Raw genomic sequence first — 12,652 nt, 5'->3', positions numbered from 1 at the left:
TTTCCCAAGAGTTAGGGAGGTGGCTTAAATATCCAGGCTAGCTGGTCACATAAGGCAAAGTGGCTCTAGGAGCCTGAGCACCGTCCTACAAGGAGAGGTTACCAGAATCGGTGAGGACCACCAGTATGGCTATCCATTTTCCACACCACCGGTCTCATGAGGGAGAATGTCTAACATTCATTCAACAAGCAATCGAGAGCCCATGGGAACTAGGCAGTGTTCCGGAGGCCGGGGGTACCAGAGAGGTACCTGGGAGATCCTACCCCGCATGAGAGGGAACAGCTCAGCAGAAGGCCTGACAGGGCACGTGCCTGCCCAGCCCGTGGGAGATGGGGGGGTGGGCACCGGAGGGCAGTGAGGCTGGCGCCAAGGGGAGAGGGAGTGAGTGAGCAGTGGGGTTGGCCAGGTGCCACGTGACGCATATGCTTAGGCGGAACAAAAGAGTATACATGGAGCCCGAAATGGCAAGGCATTCTCACACAAGGTGACAAGCTGGGCACAGGCTGTGTGGGCTCTTCAGCTCTCAGAAAGTGTTCCAGTCCCTGAGGCCCACTGTGACAGCCGACGGGTTGGAAGACAGCAGGTGGGAGACTGTCTTGCCCAACAAGGCAGCTCCTGGATGCTTTTCAAAGGCAGAGCAGCAGGATTCACTGATGGACTGGGTGTAGGAGGAAGAGAGGAGCCCATGATTGCAAGGTTTGGGGCCCGAGCAGCTGGAGGCTGGAGTTGCCACCAACCAGGAGAAAAGACGGCGGGAAGGCCAGGTTCAGGGCAAGGCCGGTCACTCAGTCTTAGGCCACACAAGGTAATGGAACTTCCAACCAGCCTGTCTTACCACTTCATTCTTTTAAAGATACCAGCCTCTGTAAGGACGTTAAATAGTCTGTATTTTAGTCTATGAGCATCTGACATTCTACAAACTGTCAACTACAAGAAGCAAATTTCTCTTAACTCCTCCTGGAGAGGGCTGAAGTCATTCATCTAGTTTACAAATCTTGTATTTCTTGTTTTCTCACAAAGCTGAGCCTTCCAGATGATGAAGCAACAGGAATTGCCCCAGGGTGGCCACTGTATTTTCCTGTTGGCCAAAACCAGACCGGAGCCCCCCATCGTCACCCCGCCCCCACCTCAGACCAGTCCTCAGAGTCTCCAGAACAGTCTGGAAATTCCAACTCTCACAGCCTCCCTCCAAACCAGCTCTAGAACCAGTGAGCCCGGGTTTAAATGCAAACAGCCCTTTGCGACTGGGAGAGACCAGTTTCTTAACCTTACTATGCCTCAGTTTCCTTATCTGAGAAATAGGGATAATAATAGTGCCTGACTCGGGGATTCGTGAGGATTGAAAATTCATAACATGTTTAATAAATGTTAGATCTCATTACCCGTATTCGGAGAGAGGGAGGGGGCAGCCAGCGTAGAGGAGGAAAAAGTTTTCCTCAACTTTCTTAGGGTCCCTGGTTGGGTCGGAAAAGTAAACTGACAAAGATTAACAGGAGAAAAGCCTACAAATTTTATTGAATTTTTATCTGTACATGGAAGCCTTAGCAAGAGAATGAAGACCAGAAGAAGTGACCAGAGCGGGAAGCTTTTACACCATTTGGACAAATTCGTGAAGAATTGATAAGACAGATGGGTTTGAAGATAGGGGTAGAACTGCTGAAGAAGTAGCTAGGAAGGTAAGGGTTAGTTTAATGAGGCCGTCTACACAGATTTCTCGGCCATGAGTTCCCTGTCTCTGGTGACAAGAGATAGGGAACCTTCCACGTGGGAGATGTACGTTTCAGGGACATAGGGTGTGTGTTGGGGGGTCAGAGTGACCTTCCTGCTTCTGCCATTTTCTCGAACTCCTTCAGTTTAAGATGTTTAATATGCCATGGTGCCATGTTTTGGGGGTAGTGTGTCCCGAACCCCATCACCAGTCTGTCTGACATTCCACTCATGTACTCACTGATTAATACCTATAAACATTTATTGAGCGCTTTCTATAAGGGTTCAACAGACTGAAAAAAATTGTCAAGAAGTAAAACGGAGATCTGCACTGGCAACAACAGGACTCTGAGGGTCCAGTTCTCCAGGGGGCTGAGGGCTTATATGCACCTGTCAGTCCAGAGACTATCGACAGAGTCAACAGGTTGTTATAAAACATTATCACCTTGGAGATCTAAACGCAAAATCACAGATTTGAACTCGACGGGAGCGTGGAGCCCAGTGGTTCGAAAGTCTACTTTATTTCATACCCTTTGTTCAGAAGAAATCTTACCCAGGATAGCAAACAGAGTTTGTCTGCTGGGCACCCCCCCACCCCCTACCGCCACATCCACTGTGACCCCCAGAGCACACTCTGATAGAAACCAATCCCCTTATTTCACAGCTGGGAACACAGACCCAGCAAGTGGAGACTCAAACAAGGACAGAAGAGACTTCTTGATTTCAGAGCCAGAAAGTAGCAACGTATAGACTGGGATGCCAGGTAGGGATTAAAAGGAAATAAATAGAACTTCTACAAATGAAAAACACAGTGAGTGAAATTAGAAACTCAGTGAATAGGCTAATTCATAGAATATATATACGAGAAGAGAGAATCAGTAGCCTCGAAGATAGATTCGAAGGAATTTTTCGGAATGCAGCATAAAGAGACAGAAAATATGAGAAAATAAGAAACAGAATAGAGTGAGGTCCGACATAAATAAAATCAGAGTTCCTGCAGGGGATTGTGGGAAAGAGGCAACATTCAAAGGAATAATGAATGACAGGATTTTCCAAAATAGACATCAAATCTCAGATTCTGGAAGTCAAATAATCACTAAGCAGCAGCAGAAGAAGAAATCCATGCTCATAATCCTCAGAATGGAACTTTATTCTTTATTCACTGATGTATTTTCAGCACCTGGCACAGTGCTGACACCCGGTAAATTTTTTATAAAAGGTGTAAAATGAATGGGTGAACGAAAAACTGCAGAATACCAAACACAAACATTAAGATCCCCAAAGCAGCCAGGTAGAAAAGATATCATCCTAAAAGAAGTGACAAATATGCCAGCAGCTGATGGCTTCGCAGTGACAATAAACATCAGAAGCTAGGAATGGTATCTTCAAAGTGGCGAGAAAATAACTGTCAGCCTAAAATTGTGCACTTAGGGAGTTATCTTTCAGGAATGAGAATGAAATAAAGATGTCTTTAGAGACATGACAACAGACGCCCTCAATACAGAAACAAACATCGAAAGAATCTTTTTCTGGAAGAAGGAAATTTTTCCATAAGAAACTGACATGCACAAAGGAAATAGGAAATACGTGGTTTATTATTCAAGACAATAATGATTTATTTCAGGAGGAGCAAATCAGAGACGACATAAAGTCCTCTTTTTGCATCTGGATTAACTTTGTCAAATTAAATATACATGCTAAAATGTTGTGGGCAGCCATCGAATGAATAAAAATAGAATATGTAATTTCCAAGCCAGTTGTACGGGAAAAAAAATAAAGAGGAAAAAAGAAACCTTGATCACTTCTTTAAAAAGCAAGAAAGGAGAAAAAAAAGAAACATGAAGTCTGACCATTAGCAAGCACAAAAATCAGGTGGTTCATAAAAATATGACATAATCATACACTTGTTAATGATTTTTTTTAACTCTAAAAAAAGCCTAGCTATATTGTGTTTATAAGAGACTCGACTCAAATATACAGACACAGCAAGGCTCAAAGTAAAAGAATGGAAAAGTTAAACCAGGCAAATAACCAAATCGTAGCTGGTGTAGCTGAATTAGTACCAGACCAACTTGACGTTAAGGCAAAAGGAATTACTGGAGATGAGCCCTAAGAACCAAAAAGTTCAATCTACCAGGTTTAGGAGGAGACATTAGATGCAGTCACTTAAGAAGGAAATAAAAATCACCCCCTCCTTCAAGAATTACCTTAGAGTTTAAAAGGCTCTTGGGCCTTTATTTGTTAAACATATGATACAGGAAACTGGAGAAGTAGTAGAGTAGGTATTACCACTCCCCTTTCACAGATAAGGAGCCTGAGGTTCAGAGAGGTGGGGGACTCGTATAAAGTCACACAGCAGCAGAATCTTGATCATGTGTCTTCTGACTCCCGGCCCAGTGCTAAGGGCAACGTGGACAGAGAAACTGCAGGGCAGAACTCCCCGGGGAACAGCACCGACGGACGAGGGCTTGGCAGGTGGACAATGTCTAGTGGGGAGTGTAATTGGGCAAAGCACATAGCACAGAAAGGAGTGGGTGGGGTAAATTCTAGCCCTTTTCAGAGAGCGACTCCGCGCCTTACCTGTCTTGCATATGAGAGGTTTGCACCAGGAGGCCTGATGCTTTGCCCTGCAATGCTGCGGGGAGCGGGGCGGGCGGCGAGGCGGGGCAAAGCGCTCCTTTGGAGGACCGCGCACTCCCGCGGACGTCCTCCCGCCCACGTGTCCCCAGACGGCTGGCGCCACGCTCATGACTCGGACATCAGGGCGCCCCGCGCGCCCTCGAGGCAGCTTCCGGAAGCTGGGCAGCACGCTCCCTGTCGTTGCCGCTATCCGCACCCCCCCCAACCCCGCACCTGCCTGGATCGTTAGCCGTCAGGCCTGAGGGCCCCTCCAAGTTGAAACCCAGGTGAGTGTAATAGGACCCAAGGAAGACAGACGCACAGGTGCGCAGGTCCAGGCGAGCAGGAAAACTGACCGCAAGCTCTTTTGGTGGGAAGAGGAGGGAGGCTCTGATGCTCTTAGTTGGACAGGGATTGGGGCGGAGTGGCCAGGGGATAGACAGTGCGAGGGGTCAGTGCGAAGCAGATAGACAGACAGAGCCCAGGCATGGGATAGGGAGAGGCGAGAAGGAGCTAGAAAGAGGTATGTGGATTGAACTGTCTCAAGTCTCCTTTGGAAAGGGGTGGGAGCGGGGTGGTCCTGGTTAGGAAGCATGGCTTCAGAGTCAGCCCTGGCGGCCCCTCTGCAGCTGCTGACCAGCTGTAGGGCCCTGGGCTGGACAGGTAGCCCCTTCAAGTTCCAGTTTCCTCTTCTCTAAAACAAAGGACCTAATTCTTAGGGCTGCGGTGCAGCTTGTAGCCCCTTCAAGTTCCAGTTTCCTCTTCTCTAAAGCAAAGGACCTAATTCTTAAGGCTGCGGTGCAGCTTCCACGCTCTGTGGGTCTCAGAATTGTTCGCGCCATAACACCATGACAGGATACATTCGAAAGGCTGCATGGCGCTTAGCATGGCTCATTCATTTGACACAATGTAGGAGCCCCTATTACGTCCATGTGCTGTGACTACAGCAGGGAAAAAAACAGAATGGCTCACAGTCCACTGGAGGGAGAAAAACAAACACTGATTTTTTCAGTCTGTTAGGTGGTGCTGAGTTGTGGAGAAAATTCACCCAGGGTTAAGAGAGGAGGAAGTGGGGAGGGTGCTGTGGTCAGGGAAGGCTCCCTGTGAGGTTTGAGGCAGGACTCGAAGGAAGAGGGAGAGAAGGAAAGGGACTTCCGGGTTCCGGGCAGCAGGACCAGCAAGTGCAAAGGCCCTGAGGTTGGAAGAGGCAGGGCCTTTTGGAAGAACAGTGAAGAGGACGGTGTGTGCAAAGGGGAGAGGAAGAGGGATGAGGCTGGCAAAGGTTGCTGGGGGCCAGGCAGCTGGGGCGAGGGCCAGCAAGCTTTCTTAAAGGCCGGAGAGTATGTGTTTTAGGCTTTGCAGGCCATAAAGTCTCTGTCGAAACTACTCTGCCATGTAGTGAGAAAGTAGCCGCAGACAAGCCGTAAACAAACAGACGTGGCTGTGTTCCAGTACGACATTGTTTACATAACAAGCAGGCTCCCTGATGTAGAGCCTGGCAGGCCTTCATCGGGCACTGAGTGGGCGAGGAGCCTTAGCGGCTATTTGAGCTGACTCAGGATCTCAGTGTTCACAGGATCACTGTGGCCACTGTGGAGAGCAGACTGCCCGGTGTGGGAATGAGGGCAGAGTGGGAGACCACTTAGGAGGCAAGAGACGATGGTCTGTTGACCTAGGGAGGCGGGGAAGGAGGTGGTGAGCAGGGTCAGATTCTGGATGTCTTTGGAAGGTAGAGCAGATGGGGTTAGCTGTGTGAGGGAGCAAGGAGTCAGGGTGGCCCCACAGCATTGTCCCCTGAGCCAGCGGGAGGCTGGAGCTGCCATTCTCAGAGAAGGGGGCCTAGGGGTCTGCCTGAGCACTGTCTGAAGCTGAGCTCGCCTGGGGAGTGTGCATCAGGGAAGGGAGGGGGCCTCCAGCTCTGAGAGCCAGAGACGTGGAGGAGGAACCAGCAGAGGCGGGAAGTCAGCTGGCAGGAGGGAGGGAAGCCGAGAGGTGGCGTCCTAGAGTCACGGAAGCAAGGAGGACAGACACCGTCCTGCTGCTGCTGCCACCACAAGGAAATCCAGTGATGAGATCTGGCCAGGGACCTGGCATTTCAGGGGTCACCTGGAAGAAAGCGGCTTTGGGGTGGGGGAGCCCGACTGCAGTGAGGTCAGCAGAGGTGGAGGTGGGAGAGGAATTGGGATTTGGCTGTGAAGAGGAGGAGGAAATAGTCTGGGACCTGCAAGCTCAAAGGGAAGAGGTGTTTTAGTGTTCTTGCTTTTTGTTTTTAAAGATGGAAAAAATAGCCACCTGTTTAAGTGCTGATGAGAATGATTCAGTAAAGAAGGGGGAAGTGTGGACGACAGGGAGAGGGGACTTCGGGAGCAGGGAAGGGCCCTGACACATCCATCACAGCCTGGGTCCCGGTGCGTGACTGAGTCAGCTGTGGGACATGGGTGTCATGGGTTCTTTTCCTGATTCAGAGAATGGCATCTTGGAAGCTGATGATGGCCCCAGGTGCCACGCTTGAGCAGGGGAGACAGGCTTAGAGGAGGGTCAGGCTGGGGATGGGGCCGCACGGGATGGCAGAGGGGGCAGGAGAGGCTGTGAGTATGAAGCTGGTGAGAGCTGGTGGCATTTCTCTTCTGTGGGCCCTATTTCGTGCGTGCAATAGGAAACAAGGTCCACTGGAGGGCGCGTGGGGAGAAGAAGAGGTGGCAGAGGTTTGAAAATAAGGGAGAAAGTAGACATTAGTATCTGGGAGGGTGGGGAGGAGGAGACTAGAGTCTGATTCGGCAGCAGCCTTTTGGGCTGACTTGAGACCGAAGGTTGTAATTTTGGAACGAGGCCGTCGGCACAGTAGTAGGGTTTTTTGTTTGTTTGTTCGTTTTGGTTTTTTTAGCCGCTTTAACCAGTGTTGTAATTTTGCTGAGTGAATGTGACAAAGAGAGGGAGCCAAGGGTGTGTAAACGGGATGGTTATAATCCTGGATGGTTAAACCGCAGAAGGACATCAGTGGGTGAGGGATCAAGTGATGGTGGGGGCGCTGGAGAGAAAAACAGTGGGGATCGGGGCACTCGAGGGAGTGAGCTGGAGAGATTGGGGGTGGGCTCTGAAATGGAAATTACGGAGGGGTGCAGTTATTTAGGGTGACAACGTCTGGGGGGACCATGGGAGCAGGCGGCTGAGGTGAGGTGAAGGGCGAGATGGTGGGAGGGCAGAAGGTCAAGGACCCCGCAAGCCAGGAGTTGGAGGGGTCATCTGAGTGGATGGTGAAATACCAAGGACTTAGGTGTGTGTTGGAGAAAGTGACAGCGAGCTGGGGACCGATATCTTCAAGGAAGGAGAGTCCGTGCCAAGACTTCCTTCCGCACCCGCCTGGAGCTCAGCACCTGAGTGTTTTAGAGAGGAGGATAGAATGGTTGGGAAGTGGCCACAGGAAGGAAACAGAGCCTCACCCCACTCCGGGGCAGGAGGGGCAGAAGGTGGGGGAAAGTGACAATGGAAAGGGGATGGGGGGTTGGGACAGGGGGAGGAGACCTCAGGGGGACCTGACAGGGACATCTGGGCCTGGGCCTGAGGGCAGTCAGGGTGCTGTGAAGGGTAGGGTGGGGTCTGGGCTACTCTGTGGCCGGGTGAGAGCTGGGGCACCCTGTTTTCGCTCCTCAGATCCTGGCTGCTCAGACTGGCCACTGGCCAAGGACGGCTGTGGACCAAGGACGCTGCCACCCTGGCTTTGCCCATGGAGCCTGGACCTGACACCAGACACAAGGAGAATGTGGTCTCCCGGCCTGCAACCCCCCTGAAGCCAGGCAAGCTTAGCGAATCCGGGTCGAAGGTGACGGGAACAGGGTCCCCTCTAGCTAGTGGCCCAGAGCCTCTTTCCCAGACAGGCCAGCCTGGGCCCTTGCTCATTTCAAAGATTAGCTATACAGGGCCAGCTGGGCCAGGACAAAATCTTCCCAGCCTGGAGGCCCAAGGGAGGGTCAGGAAGTCAGGAAATGAGGTCAAGAAGAGGGGTGTGGGCATGGCTGGGGCCCCTGCCTGAGAAGGGCCCCCCAGGGGTCTGTCTGTGCCAGGGTGGTTGCCTGGGGAATCTCCGTGCTCAGTGCCTGCGGCTTTAAGAAGGCTGCAGCCAAGGGTGGACGTAGCCCAAGAACAAATTCAGATTCGGATTCACATGCCAGTTCTCTGAGTTCTAGCTGTGTGACCTTGGGCTAGTTGCTTAACCTCTCTGAGCTTTAGTTCCTATCTACAAACTTTTATGGCCCACTCTACCTGCCAGACCCTCCCAGGCATTTACCAGCCCCCAGGAGGCCTTGTCTCCTCTGGAATGGCATTGGGGAGCTGGGGGACCATGGGATGGAGGGGCTCTAAGCCCCACCCCACGGTCCCCCAGATAGTTGCTTTTAGCCGTTTGAGGTGCTGAGCGGTGCTTTCGCCCCCAGCCGCTGCCTGCCCACCGCCACCTCCTCCCTCAGGCTGGAAATCAGGCGCTCATCCTTGGGTTTCACTTTCCTTTGCCCCCTAACAAGCCTCCACCTCCACGGCAGATCTGAATCTGTCTCCTCCCTTCACCCTCCCTGCCGCCCTCTGCCCTCCTCCTCGCCTCTGCCCCTGCCCCGTCCCTGCGCCATGCAGCCAGGCGCCAAACCAGACCACGTCACCGCCCACACTCAAGACCCTGACATGCTGCCCCTCAATGTACAGAGCTGACACAGGCCCCTGAGGTGCGGGCTCACTCCCTCCTGGGACCCTGTCCCTCCCTGGCCCCATCTGTCCCACCTGAGCACTGACCGCCAAGTCCTGGCTCAGGGCGTGACTGTCTCTACTCTCTTTAGAGCAACGGAGACAGCTGAAGAGCCTGGGTTTTGGCCTGGGCAGTGGACATGACCAGTGGGTGCCCATGGGCCAGGCTGAGAGCAGAGGCCCTGCCGCCACCCCCTCTCCAGGGACAGGGCTTCGCCAGGAGCCATGCCGTGTCCAGACCAACCTGGGCAGCCCTAGCCCCCGCCTGGGCCTCGCCCTGAAGGACTCGACCAGCCGGCTGACCAACTCGAGCTTCCGGCAGCAGAGCAACCTGCACCCCCTGGGAGACCTCCCCAAGGGGAGGGTCAGGGAGTGTGCCGTCCGGCAGAGTAACCTGAGCATAAGGGAGACCAATGTGGCCAAGTGCGGAAGTCGCGCCAGCCCCCACGTCTGGTCGGAGCCTCAGAAAAGCTTCTGGCCCCGTGTGATGGGCAGGGGAAGCCCCCCACCCCGAAGGCCACTGCCTCGCTCACCTTCCAGCCCGAGGCGGTCCCAGCTGTCGGCCACAGACACCCCCTGCCCAGACTTCAGGCCCACTGTGGGCCGTGCCCCTCTCAATGGGCACACACGGCCAGGCTCCAGATGCGGGTGTGGCCTGGGGAACTGGATCACCAGGCTCACGGGGGAACCCCTCACCCTGGATGACCTGGCTGTCCCTGCTCGGACTCAAGCTCGGGCCCCGTCCCAGGCTGCCATCTCCCAGCTGCTGGCCTCTGTGCGACACCTGGAGCACGAGGCAGCCCACCTGGGGTGCCGGTTGTCCCAGCAGGAGCCCTGGACCAGTGATGGCCAGGCCTTCCCTGCCGGCACCCAGCCCAGCCAGTCTGGTCTTGCTTACTGGGATGAGAGGAAGAAGCACCCCCGAAGTCTCAAGGGGACTTCAGATTGGCCAGAGATGCCAGGGGTCCAGGCTGATCTCCGGTACCCTCAGGCAGGCAGCAAGCCCGCATCACTAGAGACTGCTTTGGAGATGCCGACTGGCCAACTCCTTGACCCTGAGCAGGGATCCTTTCTGTCCCCTAAGGCAAGGAAAGAACTGCTCCCCAGGGCCTAGTATGGCAGAGGGCAGAGCGGGTGGGCAGCAGAGAGGCCTGACTCTGCATCTCTGCCTTCTCCAGAGCAGCCTGGGGCACCCTCCCTGGGTTGGGAGGAGGAGAGGAGCAGACTCACAAGGCCAGAGGTGCCCCACAGGCAGAGGACAGAGGAGTCTGCAAGTGGCAGTTGGGGGTGCTCCAGGGAGCCGCTGCCTCTCCCAGGAATTCTCACTCCAAGCTGGCGGTTCCTACGCTGCCACACCCCCATTCCTCAGAAAGGGAGGCCTTAGGGAAGCAGGCTCAGCCGGGGTGTCCTGTCCTGCTTGCTTCTTGGCCTGAGAGCTGTCTTGTCCTTTTGTTTTCCAAGAACAAAGCCCGACACACTGTGAGCCTGGAGTCCGAGACAGCGTGGTAAGGCCATGGCTGCGGGGTGGGGCCGGGGCCACACTTCTGGGCCAGCTCCTCTCCCATTTGCCTGGGTGAATGGACACAAGGCCTGATAGAGATAAGGCCCTGATGGCAGATCCACACAAGATTAAGGGGGAGGGGATTTCCTTCCGGGTGAGAGGGGCCTACTGGCCCTAGGGAGGAGAAGGTGGAGACTCCATTCTCCTGCCTCCAGGGGCTTTCTCGGTTGGGATTTCCAAGGCTAGCCAATAATAGAGGGAAGTCCGACCCTCTGCAGCCTGGGGGGCCAGGCCCACCCCCCCCATCAGCCCTGGTCCATCCCCAGCTGGCAGCTGCTGTCCAGATGTTTCCGAGCCTGGCAGCACTTGGCGTGGAGGAGGCGGGCAGTGGCGGCGGCGTTGGCCCTGGGCCACCGGCAGCTGTTGCGCAGAGGCCTGCAGGCCCTGCGGTGGACACTGCGGCTCCGGGACGCCCAGCTGAAGGTGGCGTGGAGGCGACACACGCAGGCCCTGCTGGCCCGGAGCTTCCAGAAGGTCAGAGTCTCTAGGCTGGGCAGGGGGGCAGGGGTGGGCGGCAGTGATGAAATGATGGAGTGTCTGGGGAGGAGGTTCTTCCGGGGCATAGGTTACAGCTCCTGAGTGATCAGTACAACAGGTGGTTGTCAGCCCGGATGCCCAAACCAGCTCTGCCCGAGTTCAAGTCCTGCCTCCGCTACTTTCTTTCATACTTTCTGACTGTGGGGACTCGGGCAAGTTGCTTAACCTGTTTGTGCCTTAGTCTTCTATCTCTAGAATGGGATAACAATAGTATGTACCTCTCAGGATGGTCGTGAGGTTAAATAAATATAAGGGATCAGAACTCTGCTTAGTGCATAGCAAGCACCCTACTGTGTAAGTGGATGCTATTTTTCGCTAGTGGTTTGCGGGCCAGGACCGGGAGGGCACTTTTGTGTTCTCTCCTTGGGAAAGGGGTGCTCTGGGAGGACCCGGCCCCAGGTTTGGTCTCCTAAGGAAAGCCCTGCCCCTTGGGCTCCATCTCTCCATCCATTCATCACGCATTCCCAAAGAGGCAGGGTAGTCTCATGGTTAAGGCCACGGGCTTTGCAGTCTGATAAAAATGTTTGACTCCCGTCCCTGCCCCATTGGGTGCCCCCTCTCAGGGCACATTTGAGGCTGCAGCCAAGGTCCCTCTTCCCTTCTCTCTTGATCCTGCAGTGGAAAAACCTGACTCTGCAGCAGAAGCCAGGGCAGCCCCATATCCAGGCTGGGCTAGGACCCCCACCCTCTGGGCGAGGCCAAGGCAAAGGCCCCTCACGAAGGAAGCCAGTGGTGGACCCCACCCAGAGAAGCAGGTAGTCTGGGACATCCCAGGTTGGGCAGCGTGGCCTGGCCAATGCTGGCGGCCTTCTCTCCTTGTCCTTTTCCCTATTAAGAGAATGAGGATAAAACTGGCAGATGTGGACAAAGATTTGTGCAAAAAAGATGTCCATCACGGCATTAGTTGCCCTTGTGAAAACTTTGGAATAGGCTAAATGCTCAGTGAATGAGAAAATTATGTTTTAACCACATGATGACTATTTGGCAACTGTTCCACATAATATTTATGAAGACCGAAAAAATTCCTCCTCTCTTTTTTTATTTTTCTTTTCAATACTTTTAACTTTTATTTCTAATCACGACAGTCATGCGTGCTTGATTTGAAAAAAACATCCAAAAATAAAAAGAAAGAAAGAACATCCAGTATAATTGGAAATGTCGTGCCCTTCCCTGTGTCACCCCCTTCCTGGAAGTATTTTTATGGATATTTGCATAGAATTTTCAATGACGAGGAAAAAATGATCGTGACATTAAATTTAAAAAAAAAAGGATTAAAAAAAATAACGTCTAAGGTATTTTTCCTATGCACCTAAAACAGTGCAAAAAAAAAAGACCGGAAGAGAAAATACTAAAATGTTGCCCAATAACGTGACTGACTCAATGACTGCTGAACTGGTCACTTAAAAAGGGTTAAGATGGTAAATTTAGGTTATGTGTTTCCTACCACTATTAAACATAAAAAAATAATAAATTAATAAAGATTTCACACCACTCCCC

General features: G+C 53.0%; 1 protein-coding gene across 1 annotated transcript in view; it reads left to right on the top strand.

Moving 5' to 3' along the window:
* The first annotated feature begins 8,943 nt into the window (after positions 1-8,943).
* The window catches only part of CUNH1orf167 (chromosome unknown C1orf167 homolog), a 17,387-nt gene continuing 13,678 nt past the window's right edge, over positions 8,944-12,652 (top strand). The window contains 5 exon segments of the mRNA XM_025048526.1: positions 8,944-9,012; positions 9,152-10,038; positions 10,374-10,562; positions 10,885-11,092; positions 11,774-11,910. Of these exon segments, the coding sequence (XP_024904294.1) occupies positions 8,944-9,012; positions 9,152-10,038; positions 10,374-10,562; positions 10,885-11,092; positions 11,774-11,910 (1,490 nt within the window).

This window comes from Pteropus alecto, unplaced genomic scaffold (assembly GCF_000325575.1).
Source record: "Pteropus alecto unplaced genomic scaffold, ASM32557v1 scaffold125, whole genome shotgun sequence".
Classification (NCBI taxonomy): domain Eukaryota; kingdom Metazoa; phylum Chordata; class Mammalia; order Chiroptera; family Pteropodidae; genus Pteropus; species Pteropus alecto.
This window is presented reverse-complemented; position numbering and strand designations above follow the sequence as displayed.